A 24113-nucleotide genomic window follows, 5' to 3' on the forward strand; every position below is an offset into this window, starting at 1 on the left:
ATCAAGTAAGAATTTTGTTCAAGTGCAAGTATTTTTTAACCAGTAGAGGACTTTGAATTGCAATGAAATCCTCACAGAACGCTTGTTAACGTTGATCTCTAATCAGATGATGGATTCCTTATTATTGAATGATTTGTACAGTAATGAAACAGTAACCTACTTGTAATGAGGCCACCGTACAAACTTCAACAATGGGCAAGTGGTAAAATATAATTTCTATTAAAGTTAAAAGTTTTAAATATCTATAAGTCACCATTCGGTCTTTAACAATGAGCAAAAACCATTACGAATGGTAAGGTATCAAAGCTACTGAAAGCAAATCTAAAGTAACCCAAACAACAATTTAACATGTTAATTAACAGCCTAATTTATGTACAAAACAGTAGAAGAAAACCACGGAATTACAGCCTCCTGAATTTGAACAGACAGATAATCGATACAACAGTTACAATTAAGTCGTTCTAATATCTTGACTTACATCTAGAAATTGACAATGAGGGTTGGTTGAAAACAAAACTTTACAACAAAAGAGATGATTTTAGCTCTAATTGTGAACTTTCCATTTCTAAGTAGAAACATTCCAGAAGCACCTGCATACGGGGTATGTATCTCCCAATTTATACAATATTCCCGTGCTTGCATTTCCTATCATTATTTTCTTGATAGAGGGTTGCTACTCACTCATAAGGAAGCTATTAAACCAAGATTTTCAATTGGTGAAGTTGAAATCATCCCTTCGTAAATTTTACGGACGCTATCACGAGTTGGTTGACCGTTATGGAATAACCGTTTCACAAATGATATCGGATATGTTCCTTACGTCGTAACTACAATTCCTTCCCTTTCATGAATGTGACCTACTGAATTAGACTATTTACCGGATTTGTTATAACATAAGCAACACGACGGGTGTCTTATGTTGAGCAGGATCTTCTTACCCTACCGGAGCATCTGAGATCATCCCTAGTTTTTTAATGGGTTTCGTGTTGCTTATTCTTTAGTTTTATATGTTGTGTGTACTATTGTTTGTCTATTTGTGTTTTTCATTTTTAGTCTTGACAGTTTCACAATAACTTTGAAGCCCTCTTTGATTGCTGATAAAATAGATGTTAATAATTTAGAAAGATGTTTCGTGGAGCACTTGGAAGACCCAGCAATATACCGTTGTTTGTAAGGACACTTATGTAGTTTGTGTATCCAATACAGCGATGGAAGATCCAGTTCTTCATCTTTGGTTGAAATTCCAAAGGAACATAGAACAGACCTATAATTATCCAGGAATTCCTCTTTGGTAAGTGTCGTGAAGGTATAAGTTGAGTTTCCAAGTGAAGTGTCAATACCTTACTCGTTTATTAAGCAGTTAATGTAATGAGTTTTACACACAAAAAACGATGTTGTTTGGGGCTTTATCTGCGGGGACAACAACATATTTGTCATAGAGGTAGGATAAGTGTTTTGCAACCTGTCGGTCTTTAAAGATTGACGTAGCATGGGCATTGATAGACCTATATAGTTTCTTAATTCTGATTTGTATTAACGACCTCACCGCCTTATAAAAGACTCATCAGTGGCGCTGGAATCCAAAAACGTTGAAAAGGCCAAATAAAGTACGAAGTTGAAGAGCATTTAGGATCAAAGTTCCTAAAAGTTTTGCCAAATACATCTAAGGTAATCTATTCCTGAGTTATAAAAATTAATGAGGTATAGATAATAATCGTAACATGGTATGTTAGTGACCTTATACAATATACATGGGGTCAGTAAATTCCATATGGAGTGAGAGCGAAGTTGGTCTGAAGGAGTGACACTTCTTCTTTAATCATGGACTTGTTAAACAATAGGGCTTCCTTTTGAAATAGACGAATTGTGAAATTCGAAATTTATTTTATTTAATAGAAGATGTCCAACTGGCAACCCTTCTACGAACTTGCATTGCTTAGTTGCATGACTGGGCCTGAAAAAGAGAAAAAAATGTGTGTAACACATATAAGCGTTTTTAAATCCTCCCTCACCCTGCTCTTCCAATTTAAAGTATTTCTACTTTAAATTGAATAGGCTATAAACGAGACAAACACAGAAATAGGATTAGTTGCTCGCAGTAACATAGGCAACTGTATATTTTCTAATGTGACTAACTTTGATTCGACGTGCCTGCGAACACCTTCGATACTGATACATTTAAATGCCAAACTTTATATTGTAACATAGTAACCCGACCCGTAGTCGCTGCCAAATTTTTTCGCATGCCTTATAATTATGCACCTAACAATAATTTTATTTTATAAATAGTGCATACTGTTGCAGAACTATTTCCCATCTATATATGATTACTGCAAATAGCCAAAAAACCCAATGTCAAACGAAATAAAATATATTTATACATATGTAATATTTTGATACTTTAGAAACTTGGAAAAAGATTATTTCACTGTTATATCTACGAATACATTTTTAATACAACTTGAACTTTGATATATGGTTTGTTCCGTAAACTTGTACCTTTAACCTAGAACATTTACATATTATTTAGGGTGTTAAAGTACCTGTATACTAAAATAATGTATATAGTTAAGAGTACATACAACAAAAAGGATTTAGTATTAGCATATATAGATGTGGTATGACTTTCACAAAATAATGTTAGGAAATGTATGTTACAATAGTTATCAAAGGTACCAGGATTATATTTAGTACGCCAGACGCGCGTTTCGTCTACATATATAACACTCATCAGTGACGCTCATATCAAAATATTTATAAATCCAAACAAGTACAAAGTTGAAGAGATAATGTAATCTATACCTGGGATAAAAACAATCCTTAGTTTTTCGCAAAATTCAAAGTTTTGTAAACAGGAAATTTATAAAAATGACCACATTATTGATATTCGATCATGTCAACACAGAAGAAATATTATCAGGATTATGTTTCCAACACATTTTCAAGGTTGTTGTACTTGCATGCATGTTCTCTTACGGCTACATCTTTCTACATTTGTCAATTAAGAACTCTTTGAACATTGTAATATATGATATGTGTTCTATTAGATTTTGTCCCTCGCAAAACTTACAATTGGAAACTCGCAAATGTATCCTTCTTTACTATCACCAGTGCAAAGATCAGCGTCCCATGAAAATTCATTTGCATCAGTATCCCAATTGAGTTCTAAACAACTATTACTTAAACCATTACTATCGTCGGTTGTGAATACTTAAACAAAAGTAAAAACATTGAATGTCAAAAGCATCAAGTTGATCGAAAAAGTTACTTTCTTATTCATCTATATAAAATTTATTAAAATACTGAATAACAAGATATGTGTTTATAATTTCATCTGAAGTATTATCATATGTTATCAACCAAAAATCTGATTACATGTAACTGTTATTCAATTCATTAGTTTTTCAAATTATCTCGTCATCCTGATTACTTTTTGATTGCATTCTGGTAACAATGAATTGTAATCAGTTGATTTTCATGATAACTTGCCAGTGTTATCTTTAATTAATCAGTTACTTTGAGAACTGTTATCATTGATTTAACTTAATCATACAATTGACAGAGTTATTGTAATTAAATCAATTACATGGAAAGTAATCAGACCAATCAGAAAACTTATGATTCGACGAAATCTTAAACAAAAACATGTCATGTCAACATTTAGTTAGAGAGGTTAGCCATGATGAGCGTTAATCAAGTAGTACATGACATATTAACAAATTGAAACAAAGACGAGGTTGAACAAAAGTCATGTTTATTATCTTTGTTTTTTTGCCATTGTAATGTTTGTACTTCTTCTGCTTATGCTTTAAATGTCTTATAAATACTAGATTGTACCCTCTTCTGTTCTTTCCTCGAAAAAAAATTTAATTCTGTCATCTGATCTTAAGATGGATGATATTCTGCATCGTTATTTTTATTGACGAATTGATAATAACAGTAAACAAATACAAAACTATTTTTCGCCTGGTGCATTAAAAAAATATCAAGATATTTTTAGATTCATCTTAACGACCATCAGATGTAAATTCATGAATGAAATTATTGCTAATTTCCTTAATTTCCCAGTTTGTGTTTTTACCTTAATATAAATAATGTGCTTATGAATGGTTTTACATTTTTAAAATGGTTAATATACATACGTGTACCAAATGGAAGATTGTTCTGGTCAAATGGTTCATTTGTTACTGCATACACATAGGTGTTGTTGTCAGCTAGATTGTTTGCTCCAGTGTGGACGTCAAATTTGTGGACTGTTTAAGATAGCAATATACTGACTTCTAATAATTATTTATCTTAACCTCATTTACATAACGGATCCAGATTTTAAACAAATATTAAAATATAGTATAAAATGTAATTTAGCCATTTTTATTGCGTCTGAGGTCCGTTCACCTTTTGTTTGTGGCTTCGTAATAAAAATTGACCACACATTTTGTTTGGTATAAATATTTCTGGCTTTATACCAAAAATAAATTTCTATTGGAAATGAGAATATACAAATACAACTGCCTTAATTATCATATCAAATATAATATCTAGTAGTTATAATAAATCTAGCATTTCTGAAGATACATTTTTGTGCATAATTAGGGCGATGAAAAGTAATGTCACAAAAATACAGAGCTCTGAGGGAATTTCTAAATGAACAGTACTTAAGCAAATGCCACAATCAAAATCTGAAACCAATCAAACGAATGGATAACAACTGTCATATTCCTGACTTGGTACAGACATTTTTGTGTGTTGAAAATGGTGGATTGAACATGGTTATATAGCTAGCTAAACCTCTTGTAAACTATCCATTTCATTAACAACGATGTGTGAACAAAACAAACAGACATAATAGGTAAACACGTTAAAATTATGTGAACAGTAATCAAAATTGTATAATAATCTTCCTAGCTGTAAAACACACAAATTTGGAACAACAATAAAACTATATTGAAGTAGTGCATAACCTTAATAGGAGTAAACTATGGATTTAACTTGGGTCAAAAATACTAAGTTTAAACCGAGGCTACCATTTCAACACAACATTATTCTAATTATTAAACTGACTGCCAATTTACAATGCATTTTAAAAATATGACCTCATAATGTCCTTTAAGTACTTCAGTATCAATAATAAAAAAAAAAAATTGAAAGAAAAAAAAGAAAAAAACATTCATAATACAATTGCTCCAAAGTTGACTTTACGTTAAGACAAAAAATGTAACAATTGCTTACTAAATACATCAAATTTGACTAAAACTGCTACAGCCTCTTCTCTTGTTTCTGGAATCCACAAGTAAGCACCAGGAGTACTGGTGCATATCGCCTAGACAGAAAAGAAATTAAAATGTGTTTCAAAGCACATGCATATCATTATAAAATGTGCTAGACTTAAGCGGAGTGAAACTTTTCAAATGTATTTCTTGTTTGTCAACTGCATATATGATGTTTTTATAGCTGATAAAGATGACCAATTGTATTTGATATTCTAGTCAAAACTGCAAATAATCAGAGCAACTGCGAGCTGTTCAAACCTTTTTGTTGACATTCACCCACTCGTCATAAAGGATAACAAATATTAAGAAACATCTTAAATTGTCATCCTTATTTACTGATCTATTTGATTCCTAACCAACACTTATTAATGTGGTATAAAATTCGACACCACCTTCAGTAGGTCTTGCTTTGACTTTGCTAACATAGTTATTTATATATGTATATACACAATAAAATACTTCAAGAAGTGGGGGAATTGCCTCCCCTGACTCACTGCAACAACGTATGATCTATTAACTTATCAGAAAATTATATACTATCATGCATGTTATTCAATCCATCTTGTATGGGAAAGGATTTGTATAGGCACTGCCTTTTTGTCCAATCCCTTTGTTTAAATGTACATTTGATATTTGAGCAATAAAATATTTTGAATTTAATCTTTATTTATTAATATTTTATAATTGTTCATGACATTGTATTTAAACATAAATTAGATTGCATCAAAAAGTAAAATCACAAAAATACTGAACTTAGAGGAAGATCAATTGGGAAAGTCCATAACCACATGGCAAAATCAAATAACAAAACGCATCAAAAACGAATGGACAAGAACTTGGTACAGGCATTTTCAAATGTAGAAAATGGTGGATTAAACCTGGTTCTATAGCGCTAACCCTCTCACTTTAATGACAGTTTCATCAATTTCCGATATTTTTACATTGATGCGTTACTTTTTCGTTATCTGGAAAAAATAGGTTAATGGTATTACTTTTCCATCAAGTTATGTTACTGTCCTTATCATTCTTTCAGAATGACTTACACATGTTACAGTTGTTAAATTTTGTGTCATTTGGCCTCTTGCGAAGAGTTATCTAATTGGCAATCATACCATATCTTCGTTTTAATATGTATATCACTATATCGAGACTACAGGAATGTAATGCATTTATACAATATCAATATTTTTTTGTCAATTGACCCCATAAATAAACAACAAACACTTAACACATCCATGATCATTATTTAGAAATTTGAAATGATACCAACTACCTTCAAACATGGCTACCACTTTTACTTGAAATAGATGACTAACAACAAAAAATTGCAAGGATTTCACGGAACCTAGTGTCTCGCCTACTTTTGATGTTGTCTATGTTTTCAGTGTAATAGGGGAATGCACAAAACAAATTTACAGTTAATGACATAAAACGTTCGTATAAATGTATGAAAAAGGTTATGCTTATTAAAAATGAATACAGTATGCAATTATTAAATGAACAAATGAACATGAAGATATTTTAACAACAAAAATGGGGAAAATGATCAAATTTCCTCTAGATACATGTACTATCTTTTGATTGTAAGAAGGTTCTGTCCGAGCTTGGTTAAAAATTAGAATCGACTGTGAATGTAATAAATATTTTAAAAACTTTATCTGCAAACTATATGTAATGTTAACGCCGACGACGACGCCCACGATTGAATGTAGGATCGCTATGTCTCGTCTTTGCGAAATTGTGTTATAATGTTTATAACCACAGGGTGAAGTTTAAAAAAAAGGTAACCTTTTAATTTACGAATGCTGATAGTATCTATGTAATTGTTAACTGCCATAGCAAAAGTATACTACTTCTTCTACTCCTTCTACTACTTTTACTACCTAGAGAGGTTTTATATAAAGTATTTTGTTATATAAAAAGAGAGTGAGCAATTCAATCTTCTTTTAGTTTGTATAAAAAAAGACGATGTGGTATGATTGTCAATGAGACAACTCACCAAAAGAAACAAAAATAACACAGACATTAACAACCAGACGTCACCTTACGGCCTTCAACAATGAGCAAAGCCCATACGTATAGTCAGCTTTTTTTGAATACATATACGGCTGATTTCACTTAATGTATACCCCCAACTCCTTGGTTGATATCCTTAGCTATCTCTTATCTATCACAAAGTGTTCATATATTATTATCATAATTTTTATGATATCTATAATACTAAAATAACGAGGTCCAATTTGTCAGCCGTCATCCGGTAAAAACAACAATTCAAAGAATTCAACTTTATATATAACTAATATAGGACAATGGTGTAGATTAAAAATTACACCACTCCAGACCCTTTTGTTTTCCACATAATTAATATTGCCAATAATTAACAGTTAAGTTCCGGGTCGAATCCGATGCCGATACCAATAGTATATTCACCTGTTACCTATTACCTTATCTGTACGTTCCGCATCTGACAGGCGCACCACCAAACGGTGTACTTAGGATTTTGCTATATATACAAGTTATAATCACATGGTTGACACTACTAAATTCAATCATTGTCAAATTGTTCCCTATTGTAGTATTTTAATCATTAAGACTTTCTAAGATAACAATACGAATACTAAAAATCTGGACCATATAGGTCAGTTTTCAATTTGTTAGCGGGCATGACGTAAAACAGCGAATAAAAGAATTCAACTTCATTTACAACGCTGTTGGTTAAAAAATACTCCATTCCAGGACCTTTTGTTTTCCAAATAATTAATATTACCAATAATTGATAAGTTCCAGGTCGACGGGTTCAAACAGAAGTATTTTAAAAGCAGAGAAAACTGTGTATCTTACAATCGGCATGACTTTATCAGATGACAATACCAAAACTAAAATAAGGCTTGCACATAGTTATATATACTTTGATTCAGTCACGAACCCGCGATATCACTGGTGTGTTCTAGTACATTATATTATTGTACCTCCAGGTTATATATAAATAGTATATACGTTTGTCTAAATTTTCGATGTAATGTAAAAGTTTATTTAGTTTAATGATGTTTACTACTTTGTTTAAAAAATTAAGCTTTATAAAAGACTGTAACAGTTATACATTGATTGTATGTAAATAAAGAGACCAAAGAAGCCTACAAAAATGAAGGGTCCGTATGCTTGTGTTCGAGCGTAAGTTCTCAAATAAGAGAAACCAGATTCCTTAACATACTGTTGTAAAACAAACTCACATTTGCTACATGCCAATCTGTTCTATACGTCCTATTGTAGCCTCCAAAAAGGTAACAATTCGGGCTGATGCTTTGATTAGTCAGTTTCGTATAACCCTCTGGACATGTAGTTGGAAGAGTTTTGCAAGGGGCTATAAACATAAAGTGAAGCAAAACATCTTATCAACTAGCTAATACTATATCCTTTTGGTTTTTATTTGTTTGTTGCTACCTATAAACCTATAAATGATTACCCTTAGTAATGCTATCAACAATAACAGAAACTAGTTCAGTGCGCATTACAGTTTTATAAGATAAATTCCAAAAGACCATTTTGACGCACGAAATTCATGAAGTGTATTTTCAATACTAGTATGAAGTATGATCTAGTCCAAAAACTTCACTAATTTAATCACAAACATATCTACATATCAATCAAGTAGAGCCTTAATGATTAAAAAAATGCATCTCAGTTCAATTTTTTTATTAATTATGCACTGGAAGTTGATCAGATACGTCGTTTACAAACATACAATTTTGATTTCCATAATGTGGATAATTTTGTTTTTTGAAATTTTCACCATATTGTTAAAAAAATTATATTAGGCAGTTCAGCATTAACAACAAACAAGAACTACATGCACAAGAATAAACTTTAAACAAAAAACATTGTCATCATAATGTAACTTTAATTGTGCATAAATGTAATATTGAAAATAGATTGACCATTCAATTTCAACTGTTCAACAATCTCCATGCTTAAGACGGTCCGAACATGCATGATCAATTTAAATCCATGAATAAATTTACCATCGGAACAAAAATTGGAAGAATGCATGCGTTCTTGTGCTTATCATAATCCCCTAATAATTCAATGTATCGGCAAACGTTCCTTTGATGTTTGTCAGGTCTAAATGGCTTCCAATGGTTTCAACTCACTTTAAAGCTCTTGACTAAAATTGAAGTCATTCTTCTGTTTCAAATAACTCGAGAAATGTTAGACTTAAAAATTATGTTCATCCGACTTAACATTGAAAAATCAAAAGCATCTTCAAAAAAGGATGTGTTTTACAGAACACTAGATGTGCCTCGCACGTTACAACTCACTAGTGCTGAGGTGCTGTTCAAATATGGGATAATTTTGTTCAATTGAACTGGTAAAAATAGATGTAACGAGAATATCTTGAAGAACGGGGGGAACAAAATGGCGTAAAACTAATGCTAATGCAATGTTTTAAGATATAAAGTCATAACAGTAAACATAACCATATTATAGCAAGAATATAAAAACATAACAGAAAAAAAATTAAATATTATAGTAGGAATAACAGGATAATCTTCAATAAATGACTGTAAACTAATTCTTTTTAATGGGCCCAATATTAATAAACATTAATTTCCTCGACAGCTTATTCTTCACTTATCAACTTGATAAATAAAAATATCATTAGTTAAGACCTGTTTATAGTTTACCTGAACATCCTTTGCACGGATTTTCCTGGTCATGATACCCATTTTTCTCATATCTTAACTTGTAGTTGGTCTTTGCCTTGCCTTTGCATTTGTCCTTGCCTTGGGGTTTACCTATAAAGAATCGTATGCTCAAAATAAATGTATTGGCAAAAAAAAAAAAGACATTGATTGTGATTTAAGTCCTGAAAATCAATTGTCTCTACAAAGTTGTACATTCTGAACTTAAAACAAATATATTTCCCCGAGGGTATCACCAGCCCAGTAGTCAACATTTCGGTGTTGACATGAATATCAATAATGTGGTCATTTTTATAAATTTCCTGTTTACAAAACTTTAAATTTTTCGAAAAACTAAGGATTTTCTTATCCCAGGCATAGATTACCTTAGCCGTATTTGGCACAACTTTTTGGAATTTTGGATCCTCAATGCTCTTCAACTTTGTACTTGTTTGGTTTTATAAATATTTTGATATGAGCGTCACTGATGAGTCTTATGTAGACGAAACGCGCGTCTGGCGTACTAAATTATAATCCTGGTACCTTTGATAACTATTTAGTCTGACATTTATGTGTTACTTTTTTGTTCTAATATAAGGAAGACCACTCTTTGCTTAATACAGCTGGTTAATAAACTAACCATAGATACGAGATGTAAAGTATAAAAGACTCAGTGACGCATGAATCAGAAAAAAAGGCCAAATGAAGTACGACGTTTAAGAGAATTTTAAAGTCCAATATTCCAAACGGTTTTTCCAAATACAACTAAAAGTAAAATCACAAAAATACTGAACTCCCAGGAAAATTCAAAACGCAAAGTCCTTAATCAAATGGCAAAATCAAATGATAAAACACATCAAATGAATAGACAACACCTATCATTTTCCTGACTTGGTACAGGCATTTTTGTATGTAGAAAATGATTGATTGAACCTGGTTTTGTAGCGCTAAACCTCTCACTTGTATAACAGTCGCATCAAGTTCCATTATATTTACAACGGTGCGTGACTAAAACAGATATAATAGGTAAAATAGTATAGAATCTAATTCTTGGGTAGAAAATCCGACAAAATATTTCGAAAAAATCAAAACAAACAATTTTAAATCAATAGACTCGTTATAACGTTTTAGCAATTTCCTGGATGTAAAAGTATAATAAAAATACAGAACTCCCAGGCAAATTTGAAAAAAAAGTCCATAAAACTGACATTATCAAACGTTATCAAACAATGGAACAAGTAAAAGAAAAAACTATCATATTCTTGACTTAGAACATGTATTTTCTGGAGAAAAAACCCTAGTGGATTAAACCTGGTTTTATAGCTAGCTAAACCTCCAACTTGTATGCCAGTGATTTATAGTTTCCTTATATTGAAAAAAAAATGGTGAGTAACTTTAAGAGACATTATAGGTTAACGTGACAATTAATTATGATCTAACAGCAAAAACAGTGTAATAGAAGATAAAATGGAAACGAGGATGGTGTCAAAGAGACAACATTCCAACCAACGGGGAGAAAACAGAACAAGACCACCGATGGGTCTTTAATAAAACAAGAAAATTTTGAAGCTGGCATGAGGCGGGCTTCAGATGTTTCCGAAACAATAATGTACACTAATTTAGGGAAATGGACGCCTAACTTAAATACGAAACATAAATGAACAAAAATTAAAAAAATAACCAACACAAGTCTTACAAAGGATAGCGTTGATAGCGTCGAGGTTAATCATGTTTTGTGATATCTCAAACCTCCCCCTATACCTCTTGTCAATGTGAAACACACAAATATATAGCAAACGCACAATAAAACCTAGTTCGATAGAAGTCTGATTCCGATGTTAGAATAAATTACAGAATAAATTTCAAAATTACATTTATAAACATATTTGAACAAAGGACTACTAGCAGTTACTGACATGCCAGCTCTAGACTTGCGATGGCCATTCGAACCAAAATGAATATAGAAGATGGACGATCACGCATGTGCAGTCGTATACTCATGTCTTTTTGATATCATGTTATTTTATCCCAACTGGAATCATCGTTTTACCTCTTTATGAATACATTTTTCAGTGCTAAATTAAAAAAAAAACGAAATGGTTATTCCTGTAGCTTTCATGTTTCGCTTTTCAATGTTGACATTATTTATTTTTTGATAACTTTCTGAACACGCTAAGCAAATGCGTAACCAATCTCGAGTGATCAAATTAAAGGTTGCATGAAAACGGATTCAAATGTGGTTGAATTATTGACTTACAAATCAATGATAAACCAGTGATGTTTTGTTATAGCTTATTTTGACAAATTGAACCAAACTGACTACAAGAAGCGAAATATTTTTTTCAATATTCTACTTAAATGTTTAAATAAAAAACAAAATATATTTATGTGCTGTCTTATTTGTAACAAACGACTTTTTAAAGATAACACATTTCAAAAAATATTTGCAAACTTCAAATGATCAAGTATTATTTCTGAAGTTATAATTACTTGTATTGTGTCCAGTTTAGTTTCTTCAAATTACCGTCTTATGAAGAATTAAAGATTTACAAAACCTAGAGAGGGAAACAGATATCATGTAGGCAAAAATTTTGAATTTTAAAATAAAAAAGTTTCTTCTGTTTCAAACATAACATGTCTTAAAATTTGACCAAATTTCCGTATCCTTGCTTCATACCAAAAGAGGAGATTCTAGAGAACGATTATAAATTAAGTTAGATCTGATACTGTCTTATCACTAGAATAAATTGATCACTTTCGTGTCATCAAATATCTGATCTTTATCCCGTCATGAATTCTCTTATCTCCCTCCGCCATTAATTGCCTGATCTCTCTCCCAGACCGTTATAACCATACTAAATACATCCAAAGGTTACCATACAGTCTTTAATAACATACTGATACCTAAACAACATGTCAAGTCGACTGAATATAAACTATATTGGTTATTTAATCTTTACCTTCTTTTTTTTATTACTACTCAAAAGTATTTTAACGTCACTAAAACAATATCTTTGAAACCCATTTTTTCCCCCTTCAAACTAAAGACTTACCTTCAGAATGTAGAAAAACGATTAAGCAGAGCAATGCGGCTACAACTTGTATCTTCATTTTACTACTGGTGTAGTTTTGAACGTTGACTTCTGTTTTGTTTCAATCGTTAGAATTTCAGTTTATATACTTGGAAGAAATATTGAGAAAAAAATAACAAATATCATAGTTATCATAGTTATCCAATCAAATGTTGACAAATTTGAATATGAGTCCTCTCACTTAACTTCCTGATCAATTAGTAACATCATGGACAAAAATTCGAATGTTTTTTCATCGTCAACTGATAGTACAGTGTAATGCGTCAATACAAAACTGCTGAGAAAAATATTTTTATCACGTACACATGGTGCCGAAGATTTTTTTTATTGATGATGTTAAGACGTGAAATCTTACATCATGAATCATGTATTTACTTAATAAATATTAATTCGTTCTTCAAAATATTTTCTTTACAATTTATTTATATATATTTTTTTTAATGAAATGATCAAAATATAAACATATTTTATCTTCGGAAAAGGCATGAACTAAGTTGGGAATTTGAAAGTTGTTTTAGTCGAATTGTTTAGCGTTTGGTGTTTTCAAAAGTTTTATAGCCTTTTACCTTTTTAAATTTTCCTTGCAGTTCAGTAATTTTTGTAACACACATTCTAAATCATAAATCCAGAACTGTGGATGACTAAAATGTGATATCTGGATTAAAACACTTTGTATTTTATATTTATTAAAAATATTGTATCATACTGAATATAAGTACTTTACGGTTAAAAGTAATATAATAATGATAAACAAAGTTAATCAAAGTTGAAATGGGTCATCAGAACAAATGGCCGCCTCCATTGATAAGGGAATGGCCATGATGACTTGAGGGAGGTGGGGATTTTTTTTTTGTCTAAAATTATATTTTGATCCCCAATTTGATGAAAAAATATTGTTGACACGCAGATGACAAAACAAAATCTGATCCCAGATTTTCCCCGCTTCATATAGAGTTAAATATTGAAAAAAAACATTTAAGTGATTGCGTTGAAAACTAAATAGAATTGATCCTTTAAAGAATTTCTGACTCAGACTAAAAACCACCCCTCTTCTTGAAGTTAGTTGGTTGCTACCTAAAAAATCATAGTGTCCTCATTTTTCGTAGAAAAGACAGTAGTACCAAACAAACAACATGACTTTGCTTTATTTGGTATTTTCTTTGTCAATAGATTTCAAAATTCAACATGTCTTCCCAATCTTAAAAACACACATGCGCCTTAAACTTTAAAGGTGAAAAAAATATTCAATTATTTAGAATACAATAATCGAACACGCTTCCATACTGGCATACAAGTATCAAATTGTTATTGATGATATCAGATTTTATCAAATAATAAATTTCACATTCCTTTTACATAATAGAACAAGAGTTTACTTTCAGATCCTACCACTCCTCAAAACTACAAATCCAGTATATTGACTGGTTGAATTCTGAGTCTTGCAAATTGAAATTGATTTTCACCTTTTGTGCATCACTTTTTTAAGTCATCAATTATTGCTGTCCTTTTGAAATATATATTTTATCTGAAGGTATGCAAATTATATCGAGGGGGAGATGTCATTATATTTTAGATTTGAATTCCCCTTGTCTCTTTATGTAGCCATCCTTATACCAAAGAACAATGAAATTATTTCTAGATCTCAACTTGCTTATTTCATTTTTTTACTTTACATTTTTTTCAAATATAAACATCATTCGATGAAAGTTACTCGATTTAGGCAGTTGGTTTATGTTACTCTAGCTTGCTGTAGATTTTGTGTTATCGATCAACGTTAATATTTCAAGATAAACTAAACCAGGTAATTTTTTTTTTATTAAAGAACAATAATTACAATAAGAAGTCAGTTGATTGATTCAGTCATATTATTGTTTTGTAGATCTCGAATTTCTAAAACAATTTGGCATTCAAATTTGTACCTCACTATTATAGTTTTTAAAGGCAAAAGCGGAAAAAATATCAAACATCTTCGAGTATAGACATTGCTTTCTATTACTTGAAAGACGACACTGGTAGACAAAGGCACCAGTATTATACCGGTGTTCAAAAGTCATAAATCGATTGAGAGAAAACAAATCCGAGTTACAAAAAAATGAGGGAAACACGTCAACTATAAGAAGGAAACAACGTAATAACAGAAACACTGAAAAGCAACAAAAACAAACGCCAATGCAACATTCATAGAAACGAACTATTAGATAACAACGGCCAATATATCTTGGATTTTAACATGTTTGACTCCTTTGTCATATTTCTTATCTATTATGGTTTCGAGACACAAGACAATTGGTACATTCTAACCTTATGTTTTATTATAAGAAAATGCGAACTTATTGTTACCAACAAGAAACAAATTCACACCTTTATAATAGACATCCTTAGAATCATAAGAATACAAACAACACATAATCCAGACTTCTGTTGCAATTTAAAATAACTCGTGTTAGCATATTTTAGCTGTGTTGCTTTAATTGTATTTCCATTTAATAAGAGCCAGGGTCTCTGCTGGTGTCATCATTTATTAAAGTTTGCTCTGTATAACCAATTGTATTGTGGAATATGCAGTGCTTTAAACGTACGAAAACACCCCTAGTTTTTTGGTGGGGTTCGTGTTATTTATTCTTTAGTGTTCTATGTTGTGTCATGTGTACTATTGTTTTTCTGTTTTTCTGTTTGTCTTTTTCATTTTTAGCCATGGCGTTGTCAGTTTGTTTTAGATTTATGAGTGTGACTGTCCCTTTGGTATCTTTCGTCCCTCTTTCTAATAAAAGTAATTTTATAAAAAAAAATTAAAAACAACTTGTTTATTCAATGCCCCTAACTGTGAATGTTTTCATGCATCTATTTAATCTATGTTTTTCTGGATAAATTCATGTTTTTTTTTTGTTTTTTTTGTTGCAACATATTGCTATCATATTAGTTCATTTTAATTGATTTAAATTATATATAATTGTTACATACAATTTGTTTTATTTGTTTTATTTTTCCTCAGAATGTGTTATTTCAAATTCATTTTAGAAATAATAATATTCTTTCAATATATTTATCGCAGCGCTTTAAAGAAATAAGATCTAAACAAGAATTCTAACGTTTATGAAACCCTCAAATAATCTAGACACTATAATCCCAACTTCCTAAAACAGCTATCATTATTTGTTTTATATTCCTTTTGCCGTTTGATAAGGGTCTTTCCGTTTTAAATTTTCCTCGGAATTCAGTATATTTTCCACATTCATAAAAGGAGTTGTAAGTGGTTTTTTTTTAGTATATCCTAATTTATCAATTATGTTTGTTGATTACAGCTGATGAGTATCTTTGTTTTCAAATATTTAGAAAAAAGGTTAGGTATTACCAATGTTATTTCAACTGATCGGGCGGAGCTTATGTTTTAATATGCATAAGGACAGTCTATTTGAAGATGTGTGTGATAAGGATGATTGCCGTTATAATTGATATTGAATTATAATTACCTGTAAGTGTCACCAAACGTATATACAAATGAAATCAGTTTAGTATATTTAATGACTAAACATTTGTCTATTGACATTAATAGTGTTCATTCATGGAACAGTTATATACATTTATCTGTAGACAGAATTGATCAAATTAATTTTTGGAGGTTTAATTTACATGAAGCCAATGTTAAACCTTTTAAGACTGATGTATCTTGGCAGACTATTGTATATAGTGATGCAAGTAATACGGGTTACGGTGGTTATATCGTGGAAAACCCATATAATATTGCTTATGGTACGTGGTTAGAATCTGAAGTTTCTACTAGTTCTACATGGAAGGAGTTGACTGCGGTGAAAAATGTATTTTTGTCGTTTATAAACCTTTTAAATGGCAAGAATGTAAAATGGTTTACTGACAATCAAAATGTTGTTAGCATTGTTAGTAAAGGGAGCACTAAATCAGTTCTGTAAAAGTTAGCTTTAGACATTTTTAGCACATGTATTAAACACAATGTTAATATAGATATGGTATGGATCCCACGTACTGAGAACGAGAGAGCTGATTATCTAAGTAGAATTATTGATTCAGATGATTGGGCTATTTCTGAATTTGTATTTCAGATAGTTGAATCCCTTTGGGGACCTCACGAGGTTGATTGGTTTGCCTCTGACGACAATTTTAAATTGCACGTTTTTTTATTCCAGATTTTGGAATGTGATTCATCAGGTGTTGATGCGTTCACGGTTGATTGGCGAGGGATCAACGGGTTATTTGTTCCATCTGTTTCTTTGATCCCACGTGTATTGATGTATATGCGGCAGTGTAAAGCTGTTGGTACTTTAATTTTACCTTACTGGCCCTCTGCCAGTTTTTGGCCAATGCTTTGTCCTTTTGGTGATGGGTTTATTTCTGAGGTGATAAATTGTATAGATCTTCCTACTTACAAAAATGCTTATATAGCTGGTAAGAGTAAGAAGGCCATATTTGGCAATGTTGATTTAACTTTTCGCATGTTAGCATTACGGATGGATTTTTCATCCAGTTAGCTCATTTTGATGTGAGCATGTATTATAGATCTCTCTTGATCTTTTCTTATAGAATGTTGTTTAACATGTATTTCTTGTGTGTTTGTGTTGACAGTGGCGAATATTACAGTGACATTTAGATTGTAGTATTAAGATGATTGTAATGATTTTCAATGATTTTCATTATTAATGTTTCCTTTCAATTACACATATATTTTTGCAGGCATTCGCTGGAGAATTGCAGAATCTACCTGTCTCTTTACTTAGTAAAGTGAATTTACTTCCAGAATTACTTTCGGAATCTCGAGCAGCATCTACAACAAAAGGGTATTATCAAAGTTTTTTACGATGGAAAAAATGGGCTATATTGAACGGAATTGAAAATTGTGATATTCTACCAGCTAATACCCTAGTCCCACTAGGCCACGATCGCACTACGATCTGTGAAAAAAATGCAAATTTTGATGATCGTAGTGCGATCGTGTAGATCGCAGTAAGGTCGTATCACGGTCGTGGTGAGGTCTTCAAGATCGCGAAGAGCGTGGCCAACTTTGAACATGTTCAAAACAATCGTGGTGCGGTCGTGGCGCAATCAGGTCGTAGTAGAAGCGTAGTGAGAGCGCACTAAGATCGTAGTAAGATCGCAAAGGTCGCTGTACAATCGTAGCGAGAGCGTAGCGAAAGCGTGATTCTATTCGGAGAGACTGCGCTACGATCGCACAGCGACGTTATCACGACCTCACTACGACCATCACGTTCTCACTGCGACCCAACTACGCTTCCTCTACGACTATACCACGCTGTTCAAGACCATAGTACGATTCTAGTACGCCCTTGCCGTCCTCATCACGCTCTTCTTACGACCTGACTACGTTCACACTACGATCATCATTCTCATTGTCATTTTTACATAAAATATATAAAAAAGCTCCCTAGATTTTGTTTGTTTGAATGTAATTATCCATTTGCTCTAACGGCTCAACCATGCTTCTCGTTTTTATATAGATTACACCGTTGGTTTTCCCGTTTAAATGGTTTAACACTAGTAATATAACGTGCTGATTGATGTGAGCCAAGGGTCCGCGTTGAAGGCCGTACCTTGGCCTATAATGGTTTACTTTTATAAATTGTTACTTGGATGGAGAGTTGTCTCATTGGCACTCATACCACATCTTCCTATATATATTGATACATCTATGTCATCTCTGTTATCGTTCACTAAAATATCGTCATTGAGCTTCATGGACCAGCAATAGGTTGTAATTTAGGTTGGATTGGTCGGTCCGACATCTCTGCTTGATCAGGATTCGTTACTTTGCTCCCTCTGCCTCTACATCAACTCCTACCACTATGCCCACGTGTTCTGGTAGATTTTGGTGGCATGACTGTATTGTTTCCGAGAAATCTACGATTTAATCAGAAATAGAAGGAATTGAACTGTATTGATATGGAACACGATGTTGACGTTATTGCTGAGAACGTAGTAAGATCGCGCTATGAGTATGAACGTAGTATAATCGTGGTAAGAACGTGTAATAATCGCAGTAAGATCGTGTTGCAATCGGATAACTCGTGGTATGGTCGTAGTGAGAACGTGAAGAACGTAGAAAGATCTTGATAAGCGTAGTGAGGTCGCAGAATAAGCGCGGTGAGAACGTGGTATAATCGTAGCGGGATCTTTGTAGAAGCGTAGAGAGGACGTAGTAGCATCGTGAAAGCAACGAAAATTTACATTTTCATGCCGCTCATACCGCGACCTTACCACGATCTAAATTTATTTTAGATCGCGGTGAGCGTGGTGCGATCGTGGTCTAGTGGGACTGGGGCTTAAAGCTTTTCACGTAGCTATATATTTAGCTTCTCTGACACAGTCGAGCAATACTGCTAGTCCAGTTGTTCAGGCGTTTTATTCTTTAAAGTGGATACATTCACTAATTGGATCTTTATGTTCACCGACTGATTCGTCTTTAGTTATTAATGTGTTAGAAGGTGCGAAACGCAGTTTGGCTACTCCTACGAATAAAAAGGAACCTATTTCGATGGAATTGCTGCATAAAATGTATGATGCCATGTTTTCTTTTGGTAACTTGTATAATCAACATATAATTTGTGCGTGTTTCACTGCATTTGCTGTTTTTTAAGAGTTTCTGAGATGCTTAATATTAGAAGTAGTGATATAGTTATTTTAGAGTGTTATATGTCAATTCTAATACAACATAGTAAAACAGATGTATATAGAGATGGAAATTCAGTATTAATCGCTCGTACACATTCAAATAAGTGTCCCGTTAAAAACATGGAATTATATTTGCAGTGGGCTGATATTTCATGTGATTCTGATGAGTTTATTTTTCGAAATCTAACAAAATGTAAAGATGCCTATGTTTTGCGTAAAGAAAATACCCCTTTGTCGTATTCAAGGATGCGTGAGCTCTTTATTGAGGCTTTCAAGCCTTTTGTTCATAACATAAAGCGATATGGATTGCACAGTTTGAGGTCTGGGGGTGCTAGTGTTTGTGCTAATTTGGGTTTACCAGACCGCCTTTTTAAGAGGCACGGTAGATGGCGTTCTGAAACGGCCAAAGATGGTTATGTTAAGGACTCGTTAGAAGATTTGCTTGAAGTCTCCAAAAATTTAGGGTTATAGATTTATTGCTTGAATTTTGAATTCTTTTATTGCATGATATAAAACTTTCTTTAAAATTTTCCCGTTCTTTGTGTTTCAGTCATCGGCTCTGTCGTGTGGTATTGCACTTTACTATTTCTTGTTATTATTATTATGAGAATAATATGTGGTTTTGATATATGGGTATTAACGGAAGAAGAAATATAATTTCAATCGTTTGAATTTATGAATTAGTATGAAATTATTTTCTTCTGAATTGTCTGCCCATAGGTGGCGTTTTTAGGTTATGTGTTTCATCTGATTTGGCGGTTAAATCATTCGGCACGACAGGGTCCACTCGATCGGTCACGTTTATTTTTTAATACTACGGTTTTCATAGATTTTGTATCATGCATTAAGAGATTATTTTGCTTTACATGAGTGGGTTCACTGAATGAACTATTTACATATTTATACGAGGACATTATAAAGATGTTTATATTATGTACATGAGATATATTATTATTAAATGGTAATTAAACCAGCCATCGGCTCTGTCGTGTGGTATTGCACTTTACTATTTCTTGTTATTATTATTATGAGAATAATATGTGGTTTTGATATATGTGTATTAACGGAAGAAGAACAATGTAATAGGTCTATAATTTTTAGGATTCATCTTGTCTCCTTTGTTTTTGTATACTGGTATCATGTGACCTATAAGCCATGCTTCAGGCAAAATACCTGAATCAAAAACTAAGTTAAATAATTGAACATAAATATCTATCATACTATCCAAAGAAGAACAAATATATTCGTTAATTATTTTATCTTCTCCTAGTGCTTTATTATTTTTGGCATTTTTTACAGCTTTTTTTATCTCATCTTTAGTAATTTTCCCATTTAAAATGTCATTGGAGTTTTCTGGATCCATGTTATTTTGTATACTAAAATCTTCTCTTTTGTCATGCTTGTTTTTATTCAGATCTTTAAAAAAATGGAATAATGTTTCCAGAGAAATTTTTGATTTCTCTCTTTTTCTATCTTGATTAAGAATTTTCCAAAATTCTTTCGAATTTTTTACTCTCATATATTTCATCTTTTTACGCATATCACGATTAAATTTAATTATATTTTCATCCATAATATTTTTATAATACATTTCCGATATTTTAACTCTATGTTTAAATACATTTTAACTATAATGTTTATATAGCCGCTTAGCTCTCCTAAGCTCTTTTCTAGCTTTATAACAGTCAGAATTAAACCATAACTTGTTTGGTTGCTTTTTAGAATTTTCAGAATTTTGCTTTCCGCAAGTTAAACCAAGAGTTTTTTTTGCAGATTCTAAAAGTATATTAGAAATTTCTTGTACAACTTGATTCACGCTGTCTTTCTGAATATCCGTCGTATTTGTATTCAAAATGTCTAAATTTTCTAGAACTGCTTTAACTCGTGAAAGATCAATACTATTTTTAAAATCCAATGATTTCTCAAATTTCCATGGTTTAATTCTTACTGGAATGTTTCTATCACATTCGTTTTGATGTATACATTCAGGCCTAATCTCTCCTAAAACAAGTGAGAGTGGCGAATGAATATCTGAGTACAGTTTGCTAAATTCTAGCACTTCAAAATGTTTTACAAATTTTAATAAATGAGCTGTGCTCAAGGCATAATCTACTACACTCAAGTTTTTTCTGGTTGATTTCCCAGCTTTGTCATTTCCAATTCTGCCATTGTATATAAATACATTATTATTTTTACAAAAATCTACAAGTTTTCTCCCAAAATTATTGACAACTAAATCAGGACTATTTCTATGTTTTGGAATACACAATTCGTCTAAAATTTTAGTATCAGTAAGTTCTGTGATATCTATAACATTATTGACAAAATAATCTTCTGTATCATTATCTTCTATATAATCTCTTATATTTCCCGTTCGAGCATTAAAATCTCCAACTAAACAAATCAGGTTTGTATTTTCATTAAATTTATGAAATTCTCTTTCAATATCATTAAATGCCTCAACCGACGAGTATGAACTATTTTCAGGCGGTACATAAACAATACCAAATATAACATTTTCCGGTGAATCAAAATTTTTTTTATCGATACTGAACCAAAGTACAAATTGACAGTCGGTTGTAATTGGTTTGATAAAACTTTCCAAATAACTTTTATACCCAAGGGCAATACCACCTGATTTGTTAATAAATTTCTTTCGATTTTTATGAGGAAATATGAAGTCATTACATTGTATTTCATCAAGGTCATCTAATATAGTAAATTTGGAAATTGTTCTGCATTTATGGTCGATATAGGTAAATATTTTAAACTGATGGGATGCCAAACAACAAGTTCCCACAATAAAAGTGTTCGGATAGGGGTCCTTCGTGATCAGTTCTGTATTTAAAAGGAAAAATAACTAGGTCATTTTTTCTGTTTTTGCACACCTTTTCTATTCTTTTTACCGTGTATTCTACCATTCCATTATTCTCTGTTCTTTATTTTTTTAGCATAGTTTTTTTTTATTTCTCTTAGTTTTGTTCATATATTGTCGAATCGAATAGTTTTGACTGACCGGTTACTCGGATTATGGTTCGACCGATTAACCGGTTAACCGATAGTTTTAAAAGTTGATGACTGAAAGCCGTACATATTAAGTTTTTAATAATACGCTGATTTGAAGTTTGTCCTTTGGCTTGTCTGTGAGTATTACTGGAGTAGTTCGATTTGCGTTTGTAATAACTTCATCTATATTGAAAAGATAAACAAACTTCTTGAAAATGTCAGAAACCGACGATTTTTTAAATTTTTTATTGATAGTTTGAAATATTTTCCAATTTTAGAGTATATATCAGAAAGACATTCAAAGCCAGCATCAAAAGTCTACCCTAGCCCTTCTGCAATGCCATGTACGGTCACATACCTTCATTTCTTATATTTAAAGATATTTTCAGACTATCACTTATTGGACTGCATCAGGAACAATTTTGATTCGAGCGTTTCTGTTAGTCTATTGGAGGCGTAACGCGTCTGCCTGGCATGCACAACATTTATGCTTGATGTCTATGATGAGTTTATTATGAAGAGACAGCGCGTTAAGGTGGTACATTACTCTGTAAAAATCAGCTGAATGTTTTAACCACGTTCTATGTTCTTAGGAAATATTAAGCTACTCCATGATCAAAATTAGTGTTTGTCGATCTCGAGCTGCTTATATAACCAATGAAATTTTAAGTACCACCTTAAAGAATTCCTTCGACATATCTTTTGATTGGTCATTAGGTAGCCTTTTCAGCGCATCTTACAAAAAATAAGAAAATGTGGTATGATTGCCAATGAGACAACTCTCCGCTATAGACCAACGGCATGCCACTGCTTTGGTAGAAAACATAATCACCATGAGTAGAAAGCTACATTTATTCTGAAATCATTTAATTTTGGATGTAACACGTCTTCTGATTGACTGACAGTGTTTTGTCTCTCAGCTCATAGACGTAATTTCGTCATGTGACCGTGACGTCATCAACGTTTTTAAATGTTTTACTCCAGTGGAAATAGAATTAAATTATAAGGATTGACTTTAATATTGTTTCTGTTTATTTGAAATAACTAACAAAATGTGGTGCCTACTTTAAAATAACTTGCTACGCGGGTTATTCAGTGTGCGCCACATTCCCTAAATAAATTTAAATTGCATCCTTTCTAAATTTGCCATCACGGGAAGTTTTTGATATAGAAAATATTTCAGTAGACATGCTGCATGTAGTAGTGCATAATTTTCTTTTTTTTATATAAATAACCATAAAACAAGGTAAAATATGGGGAAGTATAGATTGAATATCATTAAGTAAACATGCATTACATTTTGTTTGACAGTTTGTTAGATAACAGCACACAATTATAATGCACTGAAAGAGTAAGTATAATACATATATTTTTGTATTTATATTTTACAGAATTTCTTAATTACGTAA

At 31.9% G+C, this 24113-nt stretch overlaps 1 protein-coding gene and 1 pseudogene across 1 annotated transcript; one reads left to right on the forward strand and one right to left on the reverse strand.

The window, feature by feature from the left end:
- Window positions 1-3294: 3294 nt before the first annotated feature.
- On the reverse strand, window positions 3295-13257 carry LOC143066827 (uncharacterized). Its single transcript, XM_076239639.1, has 6 exons — window positions 13003-13257; window positions 9953-10063; window positions 8501-8631; window positions 5230-5320; window positions 4143-4253; window positions 3295-3302 (listed from the first exon to the last, which is right to left on the reverse strand). Exons 1-6 carry the CDS (start codon window positions 13058-13060, stop codon window positions 3295-3297), a joined length of 510 nt encoding a protein of 169 aa, XP_076095754.1. The 5' UTR covers window positions 13061-13257.
- A 6176-nt stretch (window positions 13258-19433) lies between these two features.
- On the forward strand, window positions 19434-20693 carry LOC143069122 (uncharacterized; annotated as a pseudogene).
- Window positions 20694-24113: the final 3420 nt, after the last annotated feature.

The sequence above is a fragment of the Mytilus galloprovincialis genome, chromosome 3 (assembly GCF_965363235.1).
Source record: "Mytilus galloprovincialis chromosome 3, xbMytGall1.hap1.1, whole genome shotgun sequence".
Lineage (NCBI taxonomy): Eukaryota > Metazoa > Mollusca > Bivalvia > Mytilida > Mytilidae > Mytilus > Mytilus galloprovincialis.